At 33.9% G+C, this 25,318-nt stretch overlaps 1 protein-coding gene across 6 annotated transcripts in view; it reads left to right on the forward strand.

The window, feature by feature from the left end:
• The window catches only part of GAS7 (growth arrest specific 7), a 254,090-nt gene that overhangs the window by 128,307 nt on the left and 100,465 nt on the right, over positions 1-25,318 (forward strand). For all 6 annotated transcript variants that reach the window (XM_031965541.1, XM_023495718.2, XM_031965542.1 and 3 more), the window contains one exon: positions 16,544-16,664. In XM_031965541.1, coding sequence (XP_031821401.1) covers positions 16,544-16,664 — 121 coding nt within the window. The remainder of the gene's footprint in view (positions 1-16,543; positions 16,665-25,318) is intronic.

Genomic DNA, 25,318 nt, shown 5'->3' on the forward strand with positions numbered 1-25,318 from the left:
TGTCGAATGTGAATTAAAATAATCATACCATAAAAAACGTAAAAGACTCACAAGCAACACTGAAACCACCTTTATTGTCATGATTTTAATTTTTTTTTAAATTTAACTTATATCTCTTTGTTATTTATGGTAATTTCTGAATGGATCATTTTCCCTTTATGTAGGATGAATCTTTTGAGAGAGATAGACATGGAGAAAGGGAAGTGATCCATGAACAAGGACTTTCAGTACATAGGAATGAATATAGGAAATGAAGGGGTGTGTGTGTGTGTGTGTGTGTGTGTATGTGTGCATGCATGTGGCATATGAGTGCTCAAGAACAAGTAGGCTAATATGGCTAGATTCTAGTGTAAAGTAACAAAGTATGAGAAGATGGGAAAGAAAGAAAAATAGTTTATCAATACTAGTCAACACACTGCTCAAGTCTGAATCTATATCTTATATTCCATATCTCTAATTCTCCACCACCATTAAAAAAGGAAGAGGTATGTGTTTTTTCAACTTGATTTCACTTTTTATTGAAGCTGTAATTTTCACTTAAAATCAAATTAGCTGAATAATTTAAGTTGCATTTTGCATTAGGGCTAATTTGGTTTCATGACTCTAAGTCCAAAGAAGTAATTTCTAAACCAGTAAAAACATTATATTTAAACCAAACTCAAAACTTTTATGAGAAAGAGTATCTGGATTCAACTTTTCAGCTTCATCATTTTTATCTGTAGAATATTTTTTAAAACTTAGTTTCATTGCTTTTTGGCTTATGGAAAGACTTGAAGAAAAAGCAGGAGCTGCTGGATTCAGAGTGTCAGCAATCAGCATTCCCAAATTAGAAGAAGCTCTTTAGGACATTGTATAAAATATCATTAATTTTCTGACCTTGATATGAAAACTTACCTTTCAGTCAAGTCTGGCTAGAATGACAGGGAAAGATAATGCGGAATGTTGGAGGGGATGTGGGAAAACAGGGACACATACATTGTTGGTGGAATTGTGAATATATCCAACCATTCTGGAGAGCAATTTGGAACTATGCTCAAAAAGTTTTCAAACTGTGCATACCCTTTGATCCAGCAGTGCTACTACTGGGCTTATATCCCAAAGAGATCATAAAGAAGGCAAAGGGACCTGTATGTGCACAATTGTTTGTGGCAGCCCTGTTTGTAGTGGCCAGAAACTGGAAACTGAGTGGATGCCCATCAGTTGGAGAATGGCTGAATAAATTGTGGTATATGAATATTATGGAATATTATTGTTCAGTAAGAAATGACCAGCAGGATGATTTCAGAAAGGCCTGGAGAGACTTACACAAACTGATGCTGAGTGAAACGAGTAGGGCCAGGAGATCATTATATACTTCAACAACAATACTATATGATGACCAGTTCTGATGGACCTGGCCATCCTCAGCAACGAGATCAACCAAATCATTTCCAATGAAGCAGTAATGAACTGAACCAGCTACGCCCAGAGAAAGAACTCTGGGAGATGACTAAAAACCATTACATTGAATTCCCAATGCCTATATTTATGCCCACCTGCATTTTTGATTTCCTTCACAGGCTATTTGTACAATATTTTAGAGTCTGATTCTTTTTGTACAGCAAAATAACGGTTTGGTCATGTATACTTATTTTGTATTTAATTTATACTTTAATATATTTACCATCTACAGGTCATCCTGCCATCTAGGGGTGGGGGTGGGGGGAAGGAGAAAAATTGGAACAAAAGGTTTGGCAATTGTCAATGCTGCAAAATTACCCATGCATATAACTTGTAAATAAAAAGGTTATTAAAAAAAAAAAGAAAAAAAAAGAAAACTTACCTTTCAAATAATTGTGAATAGATTCTCATAAAACAGATTCCACTTCTGGTGCCATATCTACTATGTCCTGTTGCTAGAAAAGTATTTAACTTTGTTAGTATTTCTAGTCAATAAGCATTTATTAAGTGCCTACTATGTTCCAGGCCCTAAATTAAGGACTAGAAAATCAAAATTGGTCCCTGTTCTCAAGAATTAAGAGTCTAATGTATACTTATATTGTATTTAATTTAAACTTTAACATATTTAACATGTATTGGTCAACTTGCCATCTGGGGAAGAGGGTAGGGAGAAGGAGGGAAAAAATTGGAATAAAAGGTTTGGCAATTATCAATGCTGTAAAATTACCCATGCATGTAATTTGTAAATAAAAAGATTTATATATAAAAGAATTAATATTCTAATGGGAGAGACAACATGAAAGCAAATAAAATTAAACAGGATAAATTGGAAGTAATCAGCAGTGGGAAGTCACTACCATTAAGTTTTATCAGGAAAAGCTATTTATGGAAGATGGAATTTTAGCAGGGGAAGGAAAAGAGAAATGGAAAGATAGAGAAGTAAGGAAGGAGAAAGGGAGAGAGGGAAGGAAGAAAAAAGGGAGGAAGGGAGGGAAGGAAAGAGAGAGGGAAGGAGAAGGAAAGGAGAGAGGAAAAAAAGGAAGATGAGAAGGATGGACAGTCACTGACAGCTAAGTGGAGGATGAACTGGAGTGGTAAGATATTTGAGGCAAGGAGGACAATAATGGGCAGATCACTGCAATTCTCCAGGTGTAAGGTGTTAAATGTTGGTGGCATTGACCAATGATTGAACATAGGAAGAGGGGTAGGAAAAGTAAGCATATGTGGGTTGAAGTTTTAAGTCAGAGAAGAAGTACTAGTGCTTGTGGCTGCAGGGACCCTTCCTGGATAAAGATCAGAGTATAGGCCAGGAGAGCAGTGGCCACTTCTGCCCAGATCATCCCACCTTGAAAGCACCAAAAATTTGCAGACCTCCCACAACTTGCTCTGATAACAAAAGCATAAATAAACCTAAAACTTGCCATAGTGTCCTCCACCTCCAGGTTAAAAGCACCCAATTTTAACATAATGTTCAGAGTCAAGAAATAAACTGGAAAAATGAACAAACAATAACAACAACAACAACAGAAAGAATTTGACCTTAAAAAGCTACTGTAGTGACAGGGAAGATCAAGACATACATCTAAAAGAAGACAAGAAAGTGAAAATAGCTACAATTTAAGCCTCAAAGGAAACATGCTAATTGGATCCAAGCACAATAAGAATTCCTGGAAGAGAAAAAATTAGAGAAAGAAATGAGAGTTAGCAAAAAAAAATTGTGAAAAGAAAATTAAGAACTTAGGGAAAGAGGCACACACACAAAACACTGAAGATAATAACATCTTAAAAAACAATGGTAAGAGGTGCCAAAATTCTCTTTTAAAAAGAACTTCTTTAAAAGCAGGATATATCAAGTAGAAAAAGAGGAACAAAGATTCACTGAAGAAAAGACTTCCTTAAAAAGTAAAATTGTTCAAATAGATAAAGAGATGCAAAAGTTCAATGAAAAAAATATTTCCTTAAAAATTACAGTTGGGAAAGTAGAAGCTAATGACTCCAAGAAACAATAAAATGACATCAAAAGAATTTTTAAAATAGAAGAAAGTGTGAAATATCTCATCAGAAAAACAATTGAGTTGGCAGATAGATTGAGGAAAGACAAATTAAGAATTATTGGGCTACCTGAAATCCATAATCCAAAAATGAGCCTAGACATATTTCAAACTAAGGAAAATTGATCTGATATCTCACATCTAGAGGGTAAAATAGAAATTGTAAGAATCTACTTATCACTTTCTAAAAGAGATCCCAAATTGAAAACTCAGGAATATTATTGCCAAATTCCAAAGCTTCCAGGTGAAGGATTGAAATTTGGCAGGAGAAAAAAGATATGAAATCTTGTGCCTTCCAAAGAAACAATTGAATCAGAGAAGAAAATATTTGTAATATAATGAAATTTTCCCTCCCAATAGGAGGGAAATATTCTCTACATATACTGTACATGATCCTATAAGGATTGCCTTGTTTATTTTTATTATTGTAGTTGTATGATTTGTAAGATACAAAGATGTTGGGAAAAGTTAAGCGACTGAAATATCTTTCAGCATCAAAAGAATTAAGAATTACTGAAACTACATCTTGCTGGTACGTTCCCATCTAACTGCCTGGGTAAAAGAAGAACCTGGGTGTGATTACAGCAAATCTAGTTTACAGTATAAAATACAAAGCTGTATTCAGATCTCAGCAACCTTGGTTCATATAATTTTAATTACTTGAAAGTTTTAAAACCCAGGAAAAAATCAGGGGTAAAATAAGGTTTGAAGAGATCTGCCTAATACATCCTAAAAGGACCCTCATAAAGTCTCATAAATATTAGCAAAATTTTAAAGCTCCTATGTAAAGAAAAATATCACAAGCCTCCAAAATGATGTAGTTCAAGAATTGAGCATTACATTCAGAATCACACAAGACCTGGCAACTTCTCTCTTAAATAAGAGGAGATATTGGAACTCATTTTTCAGATTTCTTTTATATATTATCTTCTGCCATTGGAATGTAAGATGCTTGAGTATAGGGGACTGGATATTCTTCCCTATTTTTATCCCTAGCATTTAACATAGTGCCTATGATATGAACTAGATTGGTGTCTTCATGACTGGAAAAAAGAGAATATATTAAAAAAAATGTTGAATAGAAAAAAGTCATAAGATATGGCAAATGATTGGATGAGTTGAAGACATCAAAGTTGCAAACTTTACAAACTAGAAAGATGGTGAGCAAGTTCAAAAAAGTTCAAGATCAAGTTCAAAAACTATAGTCTCACAGAATTAATAAATATCAATACAAAAAATAGGAGAGTTCACTATGATTGTATACTATGATTAGTTTGAATTTCTATAAGAAATGCTGAGTTAGCTACGCCCAGAGAAAGAACTCTGGGAGATGACTAAAAACCATTACATTGAATTCCCAATCCCTATATTTATGCCCACCTGCATTTTTGATTTCCTTCACAAGCTAATTGTACAATATTTCAGAGTCTGATTCTTTTTGTACAGCAAAATAATGTTTTGGTCATGTATTCTTATTGTGTATCTAATTTATATTTTAATGTATTTAACACCTACTGGTCATCCTGCCATCTAGGGGAGGGGGGGAGGGGTAAGAGGTGAAAAATTGGAGCAAGAGGTTTGGCAATTGTTAATGCTGTAAAGTTACCCATGCATATAACCTGTAAATAAAAGGCTATTAAAAAAAAAAAAAAGAAATGCTGAGTTAATTGCTTCAATGATTAATAACTTTATGATCTAATATAAATTGCTGTGTTTGACATTTAAAATTGGCTTTTAGAGAGACTTAAAACTTTAAAAAGGCTAGTTTGAAGACACTATGTCCATAAGAAACTATTGAAAAAATTCAGGAGAAAGTAAAGAATAACAGTAAAAGAACCCTGAGAAGAGAATAAAGACTCTTTGCTTCAGAAGAAATAAACTGGAGTTTGAAAGGAATCTTAATTAATGAGTACTCACCAAGATTAAATTGAAAGGAATTGTTTCTCCAGGTTCTTATGGATTTTCTGCCTTAATGGATCATTGAAATCCTAGATTTAATGGTCCTCTGTTCCAAGCCTCTTATTTTACAGATGTTGAAATTTAGGTCTAGAATGGTACCCCAAGAAGATCCTAGATTTGAATCCATATTCTCTGACATCTAGATTGAATCCTTTTCCCACTAAAAATATCTCAGTAGTGGTCTCCTGAAATTATCCTCAGGAAGTTCAACATTTTAATTTATCCAAAAATAGGACTGTGGAATATCAGTATTATGTGAAACCTTAAAAATCCTCATATCTAACTGAAGCTCATACTGCAAGCTGAATGTCAAGAAGTGACTTGCCAAAATTCACTCATGAAGCAATAAGGGAATGTTTCTCAAGTAATAATTAGCATTGCCAATTGAGAAAGGAGTAAGAGACCAAAATGCCCTACATAGCTTTTTATTTGCTTCTTTCTTTCTTAGGGCATTATGTATTTTTAAGAGTTTTTTTTTCGTGATTTTTTTTTTTAAATATGGATCAAATCTTTCTCACTATCTTAGACTGTAGGTTGTATGATAGCAAGGCTCTCTTATCAAATTGTTTTATTCTTTTAGGTCTTTTCTGCTCTGCAGGCAGTTCATTATTGATTAATTAATTAATGTTCGATGAAATTTAAAATTCAAATTGAAGAATGCTAGATCTGAAATTGAGTTGAGATTAGAGAATGCTAGATTTGGAAGGAATATAGAGAGACAGTTTCTCTAGCCAATCTTTTCATTTTACAAAGGACAAAGTGAGGTTTCCAAATAGTAAAAGGACTTGTGCAAGATGAGACTTGTTATAAATAGCTGAGGTGTGATCTAGTCCATGTCTTCTGATAACAAGCCCATTACATTCTTCCATTAAGACAAGCTTCTACTGAAACCTTGGCTGCTATATTTTTTGAAACGGGGAGATAAATTATCAGCACTAGAAGAATAGAGTTTTTGGCCCTACTGAGAAGAAACCTTGAGGAACTTCCTTTTTTCCTAGTTTTTGAATTCACATGAAAAGGAATGCATGTAGAAAGAAGAAAAAAAGAGGGTGGGGAGAGAAACCTTTATATGTTGTATGTATATGTATATGTCTTTGTCTCCTTATTTTTTCTGTATGAATCATTATATTTCAACTTTTAAAAAATAACTAATTATTAGATTCTATTTTCTAATTTAGCTTTTTTGTAAATTTACTCTTCACATTTATAATTCTGATTGTCAATATTTTCCTTTTCTCTATTCTCTTATGCTTTTTTCTTCTCTCCTTTTTAGTACAAGTTATCTATAATTGCATTCTGCTTCTTCTCCACTGCCTCTGTTCTCTTTATTTGACCAGACTCAACATGGGTTCATCTTTCTATTTAAAATTGAAGATTTAGACTGAATTAACACATTCCTCAAAAAAAAGCACTTTAAAAGGCCAGTTTTAACAGAGGTGTTGCATCAGTAATTCTTTGTTCTTTTGTAAATTTTGAGTACTATTAAAATGGCAACCATATATATGTAGTTTTAGAAGTAGAAGTAGAGTGCTTCAATTCAATACGGGTTGTTCTCTGTGTTAGTGAGTAGACTATTCTTTTTCTACTTCTAGTCTAGGGTTCTACTTCTAATCTGTGAGGCCAAAGGGAAATAGGAGGTTTCATCTGATTCCCCTGGCATTAGTTTAGTTTTGAGTTTCTGTATGTCACATTCCCAGTTCAATCATTCTTATCTCTTTTATTACTCATTGTTCTCTGTTCCCATCCACATCTTTTATTTATTGTTCAGCTAGACCTTGACACATTCATAAGATCACAGATCATCTATTTAGAGCTGGAATGATCCTTAGAATGGATTAGGGAAGGAAAAAATGAATGAAGGAATGAATCATACTTTGGAGAAATTGATCCTTAACAACCCCATATACTTGATCCCTCCCCATTGGTGAATTTCTCAAAATGAACACTATATCTAAGTTAAGCCAGGGTATATTTCACTTCATTTTTCTACTGTCTTTATCAAGTTCAAACCATGTACATTCCTTCCTATAGCTCTTTCTCCATTTAATAACAATAACTAATATTTATATAGTGTTTATTATGTACCCAGACACTATACTAAGGACTTAACAATTATTATCTCAATCAATCCTCAAAACAAACATGGAAGGTAAGTGCTATTATTATTCTCATTTTATAGATGATGAAACTGACATAGCCAGGGCTTAAGAGACTTGCCCATTGTTACAAGACCTTCCTGACTCCGGGCTCAATATTTTTTTCACTGAGTCACCTGAATAGATCACTGAACCATTCTGAGATTTATGTTTTGTTATTTATACAGAGAGGCAATTTTACTGTAAATTCGCTGAACTACCTCCCACTTCTCTCTGATTTTATATTAGTATCCCATAGATTTAGTCATTTTCTTTAACATGATTGGAAAATAACTTCACTTCCTAAACTTCAATATTCAGGAACTGAGAAAGAGAATAAATCTTAGGCAATCTTCTACTTTTTCTCCATGTTATATTAAGTTGTTGTTCTCCAACATATCCAAAATCCTTTTCTTTTAGCTGTCTTCCACTTGAGTATTTCTGATGGGTATATCTCCCAGTTGGGCAATTAAGAACAATATCAAACTGATTTTTTTTTTTTTTTTAACTTTTAGAAAGAACTTATGTTCAGCTCGTCTGCAACCTATTAATTCTAGAGAGCTGTCTATGCCACTAAGGGGTTAAGTGACTCCTCTAGGTCACACTGCCAAGTATTACGGAATTGAAACTTGAATTCATTTTCTTGACTCTGAGATTGGCTTCTTTATCAACTATGCCACATTAAAATATTTAAGGACAGCAAGCCAGAGCTCTAACATATGGAGGATATGAAAAAGCATGACATTCAGAAACCCAGTGTAATATAGAAATATAATTAAATAAGAAATTTGGCAAATATTTATTTTTACAGGCACTCTGCTATGGGGGATGGTATGGGGAATAGATGGAGGCAATATATAAAGTAAGGGAAGGAAAAGGAACCAGAAAGAAAAAAAAAAAAAACATATAAAGCTTCAAGAAAAAAAAAGGAAAAATCATTTCCTTTTGGAGTCCCAGATTATTTAGAATCCAACTTCTTAAACAGTAGTTTGTGACCTCTTGGGGTCTTGTAACTGAATGTGGCAGTCATGAAATTATGATTTATTTCAGTAAATTTTTCATTTATATAGCTATATAGAGAGGATCATTATAAAAATTTCTCAGGCAAAAAGAAGCTGCAAAAGTTTAATAAGTCCTGGTTTATAAGATAGCTAGCTCTTGAAGGATTCATTAGGTAGAAATAAAATGGGAAATCACTTCATCCAGGAAAAAGGTACAAGTAAGCTAAGATACAGGTGAGCAAGTGTATAGTGACTAAACCTTATATATAAAATGGAGCTAATAACACCAACTCCCAGGGTTGTTGTGTAGATACAATGAGATAATTATTTTCTTTGCCACCTTAATGCACTCTGTAAATTCTAGCTATCCATTTTGTAAAACAGATAATGATAGCACCTATCTCTCAGGGTGGTTGTGAGGAAAAATGAGATAATATTTTTAACTTAAATATTAGCTTTCCATTTTGCTAAGTACATAGGAACCAACAACAACAACAACAAAAAAAGATATAAAATGATTTGCCTTCCTATATATAAAGAATATAATAGGGAGAAAGACAAAAAACACTATAATTTCATTTAAAGTATTCTAATATTTTCTATTTCTTAGGGTAATGGACCAGACCTCTGCTTTTCAATTTAGGTAGATATTCTTTGGGCTTTCTTTTGAAAGAAGGTTAACTGGAGGAGATCAAAGAAGCATATCTTATTTATAAAGTTTATAAATCAAATGAACAAGCATTTATTAAACACTTCCTAAATGTCCAAAACTTTGTTTTGTGATTGGAAGATATTACCACCTGGTGATGTTTGCCCTCTAGAATATCATATTCTAGGCCCTTTGATCCTTTAAAGTAGAAGCTGTTAGGTTCTGGGTAATCCTGATTGTAGTTCATCAGTATTTGAATTGTTTCTTGCAATATTTTCTCCTTGATCTGATAATTCTAGAATTTAACTATAGTTTTCCTTGGTATTTTCATTTTTTGGGGTCATCTTTTAGGAGGTGATCAGTGAATTCTTTCAATGACTATTTTACTTTCAAATTCTAGGATATCAAAGCAGTTTTTCTTAATGATTGTTTGAAAGATGTTGTCTAGGCTCTTTTTTTTTTTTTTTGGTCATGGTTTTCAGATAGTCCAGTAATTCTTAGATTGTCTCTCCTGGATCTATTTTTGATATCAGTTTTTTTTTAATGAGGTATTTTACATTTTCTTTTATTTCTTCCATTTCTAAAAAAGAAAATTTTGAGTTTTATTTGACTGATTTTTGATGTCTCATTGTCATTCATTTCCATTTGTTCAGTTCTAATTTTTAGTGAATTATTTTCTTCATTTAGCTTTTTAAAAAATCTCCTTTTGTATTTGGACAATTGAACTTTTAAATGAGTTTGGATTTTTGGATTTTTTTTTTTCCATTTCAAAAATTCTGTTTTTCAAGGAGTTTTTTTTCTTTTTCAATTTCACCAAAATTATTCTTTAAGGGGCGATTTTCTTCAGACAGTTTCTATGTTTCCTTTCCCAGAGCTCTCATTTCCTTTTCCCATTTTTCTTCTCTATTAAGATCCTTTTTGAATTTTTCCAAGTGTGTCTTGTGAGATAGAGACCAACTTATATCACTCTTTGAGGCTTCATCTGGAGATGTTTTGCCTTTGTGTTCTCAGGGTTTGAGGTCTGTTCTTCTCTGTCTCCATAAAAGCTATCTATGGTTAGAGTTCTTTTTGCTTTTTGATCATTTTTAAAGGTTGAGGTCTGCTCTTAGGGCAAAGGGGAGATTGTCTCAAGCTTTCTCTACAGAGCACAGCAGCTTCATGCTGCACTAGGGCTGATGCTGTCAGCTTCCTTCCCCTGCTGGGTGAGTGTGACCTAGTCCTGGTTATACTGGGGTTTAAGGGCTCACTATTTGTCTTTTGTAGTTGTGTTGAAAGTCTCACACTTAGTCTTCTGATCCACTGGCTTCTGAACCACGACAGAGTACTAAACACTATGGTGTTTTGGCAAGAGCCTTCTCCTAGATTCCCTCAGCACACTTTCTACCCTGGGTCTCCCTGCACTGCATTGCATTGCCTTCCCCCTATGTTGGCCTGCAAACTCCCCTTCCACCTCCCACCCTTTGCCTGGTTGAGACAGATCTTTCCTGAAGTTCTTCCAAAATGTCTTCTGCTGGAAATTTTTATATTCCAAATATTTGTGGGTTCTGTCACTATAAAACCTATTCAGAGACTTCCATATATTGTTATAGTTCTGAAGGACTCTCCAGGGATTTGTGGTTACACTTGGTTGGAAAAGGAGTTGATCATGTCAGCTGGATAAAGAATTTTCATCAGGTAGTTTTAAGTAAGGTCTCTGGTTTTTTGCTGTGAAAAAAATTTTTAAACCCAAGTTATATTCTGGCTTCTCTAAATTTTACCTTATAGAGAGCAGAAGCAGATCATCCTCATCCTCATCATCTTCATTATCACTAGCATTTATATGGGGCCTTTTCTATGCCAGCCACTATGCTAACCACATTATAAATATCTTTTTTTATCCTCACAACAACCTGGGGTTTTATTTCCCCTTTTTTACAGTTAAGAAAACTGAAGCAAGCAGATGTTTTGGTTTGACAAGAATCAAAAAGCTAGGAACTGTACAAGGCTGGATTTGAACTCATATCTCCTTGATTCCAGGTGCGGTACTCCAACCAAGTTTCACCTACGAAAGTATTTGATGGAATATGCAACATTCTCCAACCATAGTCCTTCTGCCTCTCTTCTGACAATAGCAAAGTGCTATTCTCCTCCATTCCTTGAAACTCCCTCCCCTTCCCCCCTCCCCCCCATTATTTTTCTTCTAGACTGGTTATTTTAATTCATCTTAGTTTGGATACTGTTTAATATTGCTTTTATGAGCCACCAGGTGGCATAGGTGAGCTAAGCAATTTGAGTTGTTGGTCATTCCTGAGCAGTATACTCCTTTGTGAGTATCCCTGCTTCAGGATTCAGGGGATGGTTGGAATAGCTTCCAAGTAGCTTACATCCCCTTTTTTCACAGAGATATGGCGTTCTTTCAAATCAAACCTCATTTTTCCTGAAAAGAGAAAGAAAATTGCCTTCCTGAGCTCATATTAGTTTGTCTAAATGTGGATGCATGCATGTGTTTATTTCTTTTGTTATTTATTTATTTGTTTGTATCTGATTTTTTTTTATTCTTTGTAACAATTCATTTTTCGACTTTTCCCTTTGCCTCAATGATTCTTTCCCATAGACCAAATATTTCATCTCTGAAGCTTTAAAGTCTCATTCCTATCTTTTTATTTAGATAAAGTAGCACTAAATAAAATGACACAAGTTAAAAATTCTGATGGTTAATGGATTTTTTTTAATGGTTGTTAATTAAATTTGAATTTTAAAATAAAGAACAACTTGCTTGTATACCTAGTTACTTTGACTAATAATTAGAGAGGGAATAAACAAATTTTCCAGAAACTGAGAAAGGCAATGCAATCAGTTCCAGCTCTCTGAGAGGCTCTCCATCTTAAGGCTGCAGATCCTTGGAAATGTTCATTGGTGGCTGTTTATAGTACGGTACCGTTTGGCAGGACATCATGGCTTACTTTCAGTTATTCCCAATCAAATCCTATAGGCATCTTTCTCTTTATAATTGTTTCTTCTTCCATCCAAATACAATTTCTTCTCTTACTTGTTTAGGATCTCCAGTTCTTTACCCACACAACTATTCTTTTTTCTTTGGCTGAGGCAATTGGAGTTGAGTTATTTGCCCAGGGTCATACAGCTAGGAAGTGTTAACTGCTGAGACCAGATTTAAACTCAGGTTCTCCTGACTTTGGGGCTGGTGTTCTATCCACTGTGCTACCTAGCTGCCCCTCACAACTATTCTTTAGGTCAGAGTTTGTAGCACTCTGGGGAGTCTGCCTCATTGTCAAGTTCAAAGACCCCTAGGAATTTAGGGAATGTTACAGGAAAAAAACTTTGTCTTATCAACAGACAACTCCTTCCCCCATGTGCCCTTGCTCCGTGACCAAACCTTTGTAAGTAGAACTTAAAGGTAGATTATAAGTAGTCATTATGCTATTATTATCTTGATTCTCCTTATTTTGTTCTTTTAATTATTATATATAATTTTCTGATTCATTGTTTATTATAGCATAATAACCTACTGTCATAGTTACATACATCAATTTGTTCAGTCATTTGCCTATTGAGGACTACCCATTTTATTTACAATTTTTTGCTAATACAGAAATGTTGCTATGAACATTTTGATATATGTAGGAACTTACTTTCTGCTGTTAACCTCTTTAGAAGACATAACTGTTGGGTTAAAGGGTGTGGATAGGTTAATGACTTTTATTGTATGTTTTCAAGTTTTGGGTTTTGTTGGATGTTTTCCCAGAATTTTGGTCATGAAAATCTTTTTGAGTGCTGCTGGGGATGCTATGTGGTTGTAATGAAAAGAATATTGAATCTAGAGTCAGGGAATGTGAGTTCAAATTCTATTTCTAATGCTCCATTTATGTCCTTAAGAAAATCATTTACCTTCTCTAGGTTTCTTTTTCCTTATCTGTAAAAGGAAGGTCAGAAAGTTCTGGCCAAGATGTCTGAACAAAAGCAAGCAGATCTGTTTTCTCACATTGGCTTTGACAAAAACTGAAAAACTTTATGAGGCTAAACAAAGGACCATAAAATTTTTTGAGAAACAACAGTATGTAATGTCCAGGCTAGCTTTCTGGAGGTCTTCTGGATGGGCCTTGGTCTCTGCAAGGTAGTCACCAAGAGGATGGTCAGGAATAGTCTAAAGTCTTTATTGTCTCCTTCACAGTCTGTTCACTCTGACTGACTGACTGTGTCTACAGTTCTCTCGGCCCTTAAATGCCCTATTACAATTACATAATTACAGCATACTGAGTATATGCTAACTAGAGTGATTATATCATTATATCATACTAGATATATGTGAACTAGACAAGCATTATATCATCAATTCCACTGAGTTCACATCTTCTTGCTTACAACAACAAACAAATATTCTTGTTTCAAGTATACTTCTCCAGAGTTCTGGCCCTACAACAGTAAGGGATTTTTTTCCCCCAGTCTTAGACAAAATTTCAGCCAGAAGCCCATAGGAAAAGGATTGGCTAATAAAGAAAATGCCAAGCAAACAAGCCAGCAGTTTCCAAGTATATGATCAAAGACAGGCAGAAATTCATGTAGTCTGCAGGACTTATTCTACAGTAGGAAAAGGAAAAGATTTCTAGAAGAATGTGATTGATAGCCCACTGAGGGTCTTTAGAAACCATGATGAGCAGGAGTGACTAATGGAGTCAGAATGGAAAAGATAGGGAGATGATCCTGGTAAATAATAGCCATCAAAGGAGTTTCTTAGAAATCTAAGCTGAGAACAGATAAGGCTGATCACCAAAGACTAGCCAAAAACACATAAAGAAGCAGTCTGGAGAAGAAAGCCCCAATTGAGAAAATTTAGAAAAAAGGTTGGATAATTGAGCAAATACCATCTTTTTAAAAAAAAAATACATGTACATTCATTTTTTACATATTTACATATGAGTCAGATTGGGAAAGAGAAAGCAGAACAAAAGGGAAAAAACATTAGAAAGAAAAACAAAAATGAAAATAACGTGTGTTGATCTACATTCAGTCTCCATAGGTCTCTCTCTGGATGCAGATGGTGTTTTCCATCTAAAGTTTAGGATTGCCTTTGATCACTAAATGACTGAGAAGAATTAAGTCTACCATAGTTGATCATTACATAATCTTATTATTGCTGTGTACTGTTTTCCTGGTTCTGCTTGCTTCACTCAGCATCAGTTCATGTAAATGTTTCCAGGTTTTTCTAAAGTCATCTAATTCATGATTTCTTTTTGGTAGAACAATTAAATTCCATTACTTTAATATACCATTTCCCAATTAATGAGTGTCTACTAATTTTCCAATTCCTTTCCACTACAAAAAAGAGCTGCTTCAAACATCTTTTCACAAGTGTGTCCTTTTCTCTCTTTTAAATTCTCTTTGTGATACAGACTCAGTAGTGATTCAGTTACTAAATCAAAGAATACCAATCATCATAAAGAATTATTGTAAAGCTAGAAATGTCCCACTTTTCAATCTAATTTATGAGGGGAGAGTAATATCATTACAGCTACCCACAGAATATCCAAAGGGGAAAAATGGATTTTCCATTAAAAAATACATGAAGACTTAGGAGAAACAGAGCAAGACATAAAAAAATGAAATAAAATCTCTGGAGGACAGAATTAGGAAAAAAAAAAAAAACTCTTATATGGACATAATGGAATATTGTACCATAAAATGTGATGAAAGATGATTTCAGAGAATCCTGGAAATATGAACTGATTCAGAGTGAAATGAGTTAAATCAGGAACAAATTAATGTAGTAATAAAACATTGTAAAAAAATTGACTCAATTAAGATTTCTGATCAAAGCAATGACTAGCCATGTCTACAGAGTACTTATGGGACATCTAGAGAAACATATTGCATATCTTCTGATTGAAAAATGATTTCATCATGGTATAGAAAACATATGGATTCATTTTGTGTGACTATACTTCTTTGTCTCTGTGTCTCTCTGTGTTCTCTCTGTGTCTGTCTCTGTTTCTCTCTCTAATTGGAAGAGGTATTTCAGGGGGAATAAGCAATTATAATGGGAAAAAAGAAAGGCCTTTGAAATATAATTTAAAATTCATAGAAGAGAACAGAAAGAAGTGCAGAAGGAAGCACAGCCAGAACAGTTTTAAAGATCATGAGAAATTTATTATATACTTTTTTTAAAAAGCAAGTATTATAAAATAGTTTCATTGTTTCATATATAATCCTTTTTTGTTTGTTTTCTACTTCTATGTAGAGATGCCTTCTTATGTATTTATGTTCAAAATAAAAAATGAAATTGTAAATACATTTTAAAAAATTAAATAAAATGAGAAAACTGGGCTAGGTTGCTTTTAGCGCCAAACCTTTGATAATAATATTATTGATTAGTGCTTATTTTGCTTTAGAGAGGAAGCAGTAGGTTTAGAATGTCAGACCTACAGGGGACCGTTCAATTTATCTCAGTCCAAGTCTTTAATTTTTCTAAAGAAGGAAGATCCCTTCCATGTACTCTGTGTCCCAGTGACACTGACCTCTTTGATCTTCACCACACAAGACAGTGCATCTTCTAACTGCAGGAGTTTTCCCTGGTTGTCCCCTTTCCCTCCTCTCCTACTCCCATACCTAGAATTCCCTCCCTCCCAATCTCTGCCTCCAGGCTTTTCAAGTCCCTGCTAGAATCTTAGCTTGTATGAGATGCCTTTTCTAATTAACCTTTAATGATAGTTGATTATTTCCAATTTATCCTATACATAGCCTTTTTCAATATTGCATGTTACCTTCCTTTCTAGATTGTAAGCTCCTTAAGAGACAGAACTTTCTTGAACCTCTCTTTGTAATTCTACCACACAATGCCTAATATCTAGTTGTTGTTCAGTTTTCATGAAATTGAGGCAAACACAGTCAAGTGACTTGCTTGGGGTCACATAACTAATAAATGTCTAAGGGCAGATTTGATGATGATGATTTGATGAAGATGAATCTTCCTAATTCCATGCCTAACACTCTATCCACTGTCTGGTTCTACCTGACTCAACTGATATCTAGCAGATATTTAATAGATGCTTATTTATTGACTGACATTACCTAGCACACATCAATGTTTTATTTTGCTTATATCAGACCAAAATGTGATGAAGACACATATAGGTCCAAATATCATGCTATACTACCCATCATATGGCTGAAAATCTTACACTTCCCAACATGATTTAGGAACTATGATTCTGAATCCTGCAGATTACAACTATTAAAAAATAGAAATTTGTGTGTTGACCACTCTCGCTCTCCTCTCACTCTCTCTCACTCTCATTCTCCTCTCCATACTAATAGAAGCCTGGAATGGTTCCCCCTCAGCCTGTGGAAGAGAATCAGACTTCCTTATTGCCACCTGGCTGGCAAAGCTACCTGTCTCCTCAGGGCCACCGATACTATGTCAACACAGTCACCAATGGTGAGTACAATTTCTGTGAACATCAGGTCCCTACTTCCTAGAATTCCCACATCTTTAGCGCTCTGTCCTCTTTAAGTTTCTGTTGAAACTTAGACAGTTTATCCTTGAAATGTATGCTATGTGGTAGATTTCCATTCAAGCCACACTTGAGATTTTGAGAACACTTTTAGACCAAAGATTGTATTAGAAGGCTGATATGGGTCCAGATTTGAAGACGGTGCATTGCTAAATTATATGCATGATGATTTGACAGATTGTGACATTAGCTAGAGGAAAAACAAACATAATAAAACACTCAAAGGGAAGCAATAGAAATGGGAGGAAATAAAGTGACAAAGTTTGATTTTTGTGGAAATTTTATGGATGTAAATGCCAACGAATTTTATCCTAAACCTTAGCCTCCATTAAAATCCTAATGATCTTGCAGGGCTAACATTCAGTCCTGCTGCCTTTGTGAAACTTTCCCTGATATACCATCCCATATATATATTCTTCTTTCATCCCCAACACCTAATATCCTCCTATACTCTCATCCCAGTTGGTTCTTGCATCAATATTCATATCATTTATTATCTAAGGAAGATCTAAGACCCCTAAGTGCTAGGCAGCCCTGTAGTTTGTTCAGATATGAGGAGATAGCTGACAGTGTTCTGTCCCTCTCCTTGATATTTGTTATTTTCAACTTCTTCAAAAGCCTAGTTTTTAGGAGACTAGTATATTTCACTTTGTAAAAAAAGAGTTCTATATTTTCTAAGAAAAGAGAGGTCAATACAAATAATTTTCTCAAAATAAAACACATCAACAAGTTATGACAGACTTCTGAGACTTCAAGGAATACTGTAATTTCTCTGTTCTTAGAATATCCTCTCCTTTGTTTTCCAGTAAAGCAAATCTTATTTGTTTAGATGTCAGTGTTTTAGATCAGATACCTCAGGTCCAATAAGAATGGCATAGACATTGATATAATCTATCAATTATAATCAATATATCAATATTATTTATTTTAATTCATAATTATATTTCTAATCAATGTATCAATACTATAATCAAAATATCAGTCTATCATTTTCTCTATTCATGTAGTTGAGACTAATCAGGAATAGTTTGCTTTCACCTGGTTAAGGGAGCCAGAATACCTTCACCATCTTACTGAAAGGCTGCCTAAGTTGTCTTTTGTACTGTCATATTACAATAAGCAGTATTTTGTACCTTTTCTGTTAAGTTGTTAATTTCTTTTACAATTTTTGTTCCATAGCTGTCATTTCTTGTCCCATCTTTTTGTACTCTAGCATTCTCCTTTCACTTAATAAAACTTTTTAAATTTTTGCTTCATCTCTTCCAGATATCCCAGTTGAATTTGTTCCCAAGCTACATTTTCTTTAAGTCTTTGCTTATAGATAATTTGGGGCTAGTTTTTCTGGGTTTACATCTTGAATTTTCCTATCACCATCATAGCTTTTTATGGTGGAATTCTTTTCAAAATTTACTCATTCTTCCTGTGGCCTTCTTGTCTGTAGACTTTAATGTTAGGCTGGCCTCTGCATACTTCTGGAGAGAATGTCTGGGCTGATTCTACTGCTGACAAAAAAGGCCCCCCCCCCAAAAAAATCTTCCTTGCTCTCAAGAAGTTCACTGTGTAATGGGGAAGGCAACAAGCAAATGGGATAAAACATTAACAGACGTAAATTAGTAGAATTACAAAGGATTGGGAAACATTTCCTGTAGAATTTTAGTTTGGATTTGAAGGAAGTCAGGGAAGCCAAGATACAGAATTAAGAAGATCATTCTAGGTATGGGCATCAGCTAAAGAAAATTCCTAGAGTCAAAATGTGGAATGTCTTATAGTAATAGCTAAGAGGCCAGTGATACTGAATCAGAGTAAACTGTAAGGGAGGAAAGATGATGGGATGTGTGTGGGGAAGGAGGGGGCATTGTGAGGGAATTATAAATAAAGAATTTTATGTTTTGTCTGGGAGGTTCTGAGGAACTACTTGAATTTATTATGAAAGGGGTGACAAAGTCTAATATGTACTTAAGGAAGTCTCTTTTGCCCCTAAACTTGTGTGGGGACAGACACATTGCAACAAATTGCTCCAGGTTGAGGTAATGAGGAGCTATTGGATAGGAGAGAGAAAGGGGCCATATTTGAGTGATGGTGCAAAACTGAATTCAACAGAACTTCCCAACATTTGCAATTAAGGCTAGCAAAATAGGTTTAGACAAGGATATGAAAGACTTTCAGAGGTAAACATTGGAAGTTATATGTAATCCTAGAGGCAATAAGAAGCCTTTAGGGTTATTTAAGTAAGGAAGGTACAAATCCATATCAATATGTGGGATAGACTGGAGTAGAGAGAGAATTGAAAGAAGGGAGACCAATTAGAAGGACATAAAAAAAATAAAGAGAACCTAAAGTAAGGTGGCAGTAATGTGTGTAGAAAGATGAAGTTGAATGCAAGATATGTGGAGACAGAAATGGCAAAATATTGAAACTGATTGGATATGATGAGTGAGAATAAAGAGTCCAGGATAGTCATATCATCAGTTTGGAAAAGGAAAGATCTAGGGCAAGTGCTTTTATTGAAATCATACAGTAATAGTAGATAGTAGAGCTGAGATTTTAGCAGAAGAGGGAACTAGTCCAGGAAAGTTATCTAAGCTTTCAGAATTTATGGCATGATTATTGAACATATTGCATGCTAGAAACATTAAAAATAATCAGAAAAAAATCATGATTGTTCCTTGAAGTAAAAGCACATGGTATTGCTCTTTCATGTAAAAGAAAGAAAGCATAATAATATCATAATAAACAAGTGGCCATGTGAATAAATTATTATGATTTCTCCCTCCTCCCTCCCCCCGAAAAATGTAGCCTTACAAAGCATTTTATCTTTGGGGCCCATATGCCAGACAGTTAGACAGGTGTTTTTACTTGATTTCTTGTTTTAATTTTTCTTTAAACTCAGCGATTCTCATTTAAGTCTATTTTATTACTCAAGGAACTAATGTGAGTTTCAGGGTAATTTTTTCCAGTAAAACACTTTTAACAGCTTTTCAGGAGCTTTTATTTGTTACTAAATAATTGGATACACCCCAAAATCCCACAAAGAAGTAAGCATAGCACTAGCACTTCTGAGTTAATAAAAACTATCCTAAGAGGCTTCCACACCTTAGGTATTAATCTATTTTCTTCTGTTCCATCTGTGTTCAACAAATGTGAGATCTTCACAAATGTTTTTTATTCAGCACTTTAATAGGCTTTCCATTTTATGCTTATATCTTTTTCTTATTTTAGTATCCTAAAAGATTGTGATAATTGGGGTTTTGCACTAAATGTAAACAAGACATTTGGTTAAGTGTATCTGGCTTTGTTGTATTTTTCTCTTGGCACATTAATATTTTCTTGGTTGTTAGTGTTGTTTTTTGTCTCTGGTTATTCTCAGAAGCTACTTTTTTTTTTTTTTTTCAATAGGAACTGACAATAATGGCATATGTTTCAAAGGAGATACGTAAGATGATTTTGAATTTAGAATGTTGGAAAGAAATTTGAGATAATTTCATCCAATTTTCTCATTTTTTTGGAGAAGACAAGTCTTCATGACACATTTTGGGGTTTTCTTGGCAAAGATACTGGAGTGGTTTGCCATTTCCTTCTCCAGATCATATTATAGGTGAGGAAACTGAGGCAATTCTATTTCAATATCATTTCTATCATAATGTGCTGCCCCCAAAATGAAGCTGTCAGGAGTGATAACAGTATTTTGACTATCACAGTTTTGATTTTTTTGTCCCTATTAAAGAAATGAAAAGTTCTTTTTAAAAAATAATTCTTGTCATTTACTTATCTGGAGATATGTATATTAACAAAAGAAGTATATTGTATAACTACTTAAAAATCATAGAATCTCAAGATCATGTATTTATTGTGGGAAGAGACATTAGAACCATTTGGTTCAACCTTCATTTACAGATTAGGAAGCAGGCCACATGAAGTTGAGTAATCTGTCTAAGGTCACACATACTGTAAATCTTACAGATCATATTGATTTGAGTTCCCCATAAAGCATTATAATAACAGTACTTTCTCTTTATATAACATAATTGGAAAGAGCTTTCACATATGTCATCCTATTTAATCTTCCCAACAACTCTATATGGATGTGTTGTAAGTATGATTATCCTTCTTTTATAAGTAAGAAGCAACTTAGGACAAGTTAAGGTAACTCTCATAAAATCATAAAACTCGTAAGTGATAGAACTAGATCAGAAACTCAGGTGTTTTGACTGTTTGCTATATATTAAAGTAGCAGAGCTAAAGTTTCATATATCCTATTTGGATTTTGAGTGAAGATCTGGTATTGCCACTTAGAGCAAGCTGCTGTGATACTGTTTTCTCATATTGCTCAAAATTTTTTTTAATTTAATTTATTTTTTGTTACATTTTAAATTTCATATTGTTTTCCTTCCTTTCCTTTCCACCTTACCCTAGCAAAGGCCACCTTTTAGGAGAAATATGCATGTATATATGTATTTAAAACCATATTATGCATACTTTGGTTTTTTCACTTCTTATGTTCATGTAGTTCTAGGGTTTGTCTTGCTAGGTATATATTTCCTAGGTAATTTATGCTATTGACAATTATTTTAAATGGGTTCTAAAGTTTAAATGGATAGTAATTTCAACTAATTTTTTAGTGGGATCTCTGGGATTTTTAAGTATTCTGTCCACAATAAGACATAGTTGTATTATCTCATTACCCATACTGATTTCTTCTATTTCTTTTTCTTCTTTTTCTACTGTTGATATTTCTAATACAGCTTGGAATATTATTGGTGATAATAGACCTCCTTGTTTCACTCCTGGTCTTATCAAGAAGGTTTCTAGATTATCCCATTACAAATAATGCTTGTTCATTCTTGGAGATTGAATTTGGTTCACACAAGCCCGAGTTTAGCATTCTTGATCACAGATCACATAAGATAAAATTTCCTAACAATTAGAGTTGTTCATATACAAAGAATATTCATGTCTTGACTTTTGAAATAAGTTCCCCTGTTAACTAAATTTGTTTAGAGGCTAGATGATAAAATGTAAGCATAGAGGAGAATCCTAAATGAAGTAAGAGATTAGACTGGATGACCTCTGAGATCCTATTTGCAAATCAAACATTTTATTATTATTTAATTAGTATTGTGACTTGGTGGAAAGCACAATTGCCTTGTAGTTCATTTACAAACTAGGACTTAGTATCCAAGTGACCATATACATGTTGCTTCCATATCACCAGATAGTTCTGGAAGCATTCTCACCAAATGTTAACAGGAATCGGCCTTCTTTGGCTAATCTTCCATGACATATACATATGCCTTAATGACTGCTAACCCTATTTTGTGTTTTATATTAACAGTTTAACAGATTCAACTGCCTATGGAACGTTATACTTTTAATCTTTGTATCCACAGAAATTATCATTGTGTCCTTACATTAGGAGTCCAATAAATGCTTGATGTTGCCATCATAACAAGATATTGTCAGAAATGTATTTTCTCCAGGGAATGTGACCAATATATCCTAATTATGATTAAAATTATAGAATCACCTTGGATATTAAAGTTCTAATTTTGTTAATATTTATTCTTTGTGACCGTATTTGGGTTTTTTTTGGCACAGATAACTGGAGGGACTTGCCATTTCCTTCTCCAGTTTATTTTACAGAAGAGGAAACTGAGGCAAAGTCAAGTGACTTGCTCAGGGTCACACAGCTACTAAGTTTTTGAGGCCAGATTTGAACTCTTGAATATTAATTTTCCTAACTCCAGGTCCAGCACTCCCTTAAGTACTCTTAATATTTATTAGTAAGGATAAATTATTATAAGTTTAAGCTTCTTTTAGGTCTTGAACTATGATTGCATTACAAAAGAGGGATTTTCTATCTTCTGATTCATATCTACAACTGATATTATGCAATTATAGTTTTCAAAAGTTGCCTGATAGCCATGATTGGATATTTCTTTACCATGGTGCCATATGGGATATACTGGAGGCAGAGCTTGAACCCATTCATTACTTCTCTTTCTATTTCTACAACTATATGTAAATGTTATGTGTGTGTGTGTGTAAGTATATGTGTGTCTGTCTGTCTGTCTATCTGCCTCTACCTCCTCATTTTAATGTGAAATAAAATGTAGAAAGCAATCCGAACATTGTCTTTTTTTAAATGATAGCTTTTTATTTTTAAAATATATGCAAAGATAGTTTTCAACATTCATCCTTGCAAAACCTTGTGTTCTAAATTTTTCTCCTTTCCCTCCCCTGAACCCCTTCCTTAGATAGCAAGTAATCCAATATATGTTAAATAGGCACAATTATTCTATACATATTTCCACATTTTCATGCTGCACAAGAAAAATCAGATCAAAAAGGAAAAAAAGCTGAGATGAGCATTGCCTTAAACATTAGGGTAGTATGTGAATTATCCTGTTTACTGAACTCCTTCCTCTTAAAGTGATTAGACTCAATCAGCTATTTGGTCTGTAAGCACCATAAAAGAGATATTTACTATCATTTTACTAAAAATGAAAGAAAAGGAGAAATAACTTATCTAAGCTCCAACAGCTAGTTATTCCCTGCTGTGAGTAGTCTGTTAGCAGTGACTGGGAGTGATTTTAATTAATTGCTCAGCAAATATTGATTAAGATGAATTTGTGCTGGACATTGTTTTTGATACTGAACAAAGAGAAAAATCCCTGCCCTCAAGGTCTTACGTTCTATCAGAGAAGCAATACATACATATAAAATACTAAACATATAAAAATAATTTGAGAGACCACTAGCAGTGAAGGGGGCACCAGGAAAGCCTTCATATTTGAGAAGAGCTTTCCCTGAAACTATTTACTATAAAGTAAAGATTAGAAGGAAGTGATTTCTGTGCATTAGGGTCATCCTGAACAATGGCATTAAGTTGGGAGAGGTAGCTAGAATAGAAAGTGAGATGGAATAGAAGCTTAAATGCATAAATCAACCTACAAATTTCTCTGCCATCAATAAGGAAAAGCAGGTGGTTTGCTGTGCCCCCTCTCCTCTTATGGCTTGGCTTTGCATCTATTTTCTTCAATTAAAATTTTAATTCCTACATTATTACTTTTTTGCTTTCATAGAATGAACTCTATTTAAATCATCTCTTTTATACCTTTATCTTTCAGGCATACTACATATTCTTTGTCTTAAACAGTTTGGGGTGCAGAAATTCTGATAATGATAATGGGTTTTTCTGTAACTTTTCCTGAACTCTCAGGGACTTTGAGGTAGGAACACTCAGGAAGAGAGCAGGTAATATAAGTCTTCCTCATAACTCATTATAATAATATGCCACATGCAGCAATCCATGCATTATGTAACCATTTTAATTTTTTCATATCCATTACAAGAAATGGTCTTAGTAAGGGAGAGGGGGTAGTACATTCAGAAATGAAGGTGATATAAAAAATTAAGATGTATAATCTCCCTTCTCCAACAAATAAATATGGTACCATTTGAAGATTGTGCAGTTCCCTCCCATTGTTTAAACTTATACACCAAATCTTCCATTAGCAATAATTCATGTCCCATTGATACCCAGATCTTCATTTAAATAAAGATGGGCACAAATGGAAAAGAATATTATTAAAGGGATTTCATTTGAAGTTAAGAAGAGTATTATTAAAGGGATTTCATTTGAAGTTAAGAGTATTATTAAAGGGATTTCATTTGAAGTTAAGAATACTTGATGTGAACAAGATATATTCTCTCTTTTCTGTTTCCTAATCTGTAGAGGAGGGGAAGGACTATATGATCTCTAAGGTCCTGACTCATTATGATCCAAGGGAAGGAAAATCTTTAACATTCTTTCAAATGGCTAACATTGGCTCAAGAATATAAGGCACTTGAATCAATGAATCATAAAATGTCAAGCTAGAAGATTCATCCTAGAGATTCAAGTCCAGTAGCTATTTTTACAGCCAAGAAAAAGGTTCAGAAAAGTGAAGTTATTTGCCCAAAGTCAGACAGCTTATTGGCAAAACCAGGACTAGAATGAAGTTCACATGAGTGAATCTCTTTCCATTGCTTTATGTTTCTATTTGCTGGAAGATATTTAATAACTACATGCTTCTGATCTTCTACTGTTTTCCCCTTTCAATCATACAAAGCTCATTCTTTTTCCTCCTCATCCCAAATGCCTCCAAATGCTACTATTTTCGCATTTTCTGAATGTCCTTTGAGATCCAGAATAGCTTTCTTGCCCAGAATCTCTTCCCAGATTTGTAAGTAAACAATCAAGCAGTTGATTTGCTAAAGCTCCTGGCTGTTTTAGTTCTCACCCTTCTGCTCACTCTGCTTTTATAATACTAAAATATAGCTTCCCCCCCCCTAAAAAAAATCGGGGTAAATTTGATTTGCTATGCACATTAAAAAAAAACAAAAACTTTTTTTCCCCTTCTATCCAAGGTTTCTATTTTTCTGCCTCTTATCTAATTTTGTCTTTCTTGCCAGTAAAATATTGGCATTTCAAATATTGACTTTCTAAATAGTTAGAAAACTATTAAATAGTTACAAGAAAAACTGAAAATAGGTAAGTCCATTTGTAAAACTCAGGTACGATTATTTACAAGGTAGT

Source organism: Sarcophilus harrisii, chromosome 4 (genome assembly GCF_902635505.1).
Source record: "Sarcophilus harrisii chromosome 4, mSarHar1.11, whole genome shotgun sequence".
NCBI lineage: Eukaryota > Metazoa > Chordata > Mammalia > Dasyuromorphia > Dasyuridae > Sarcophilus > Sarcophilus harrisii.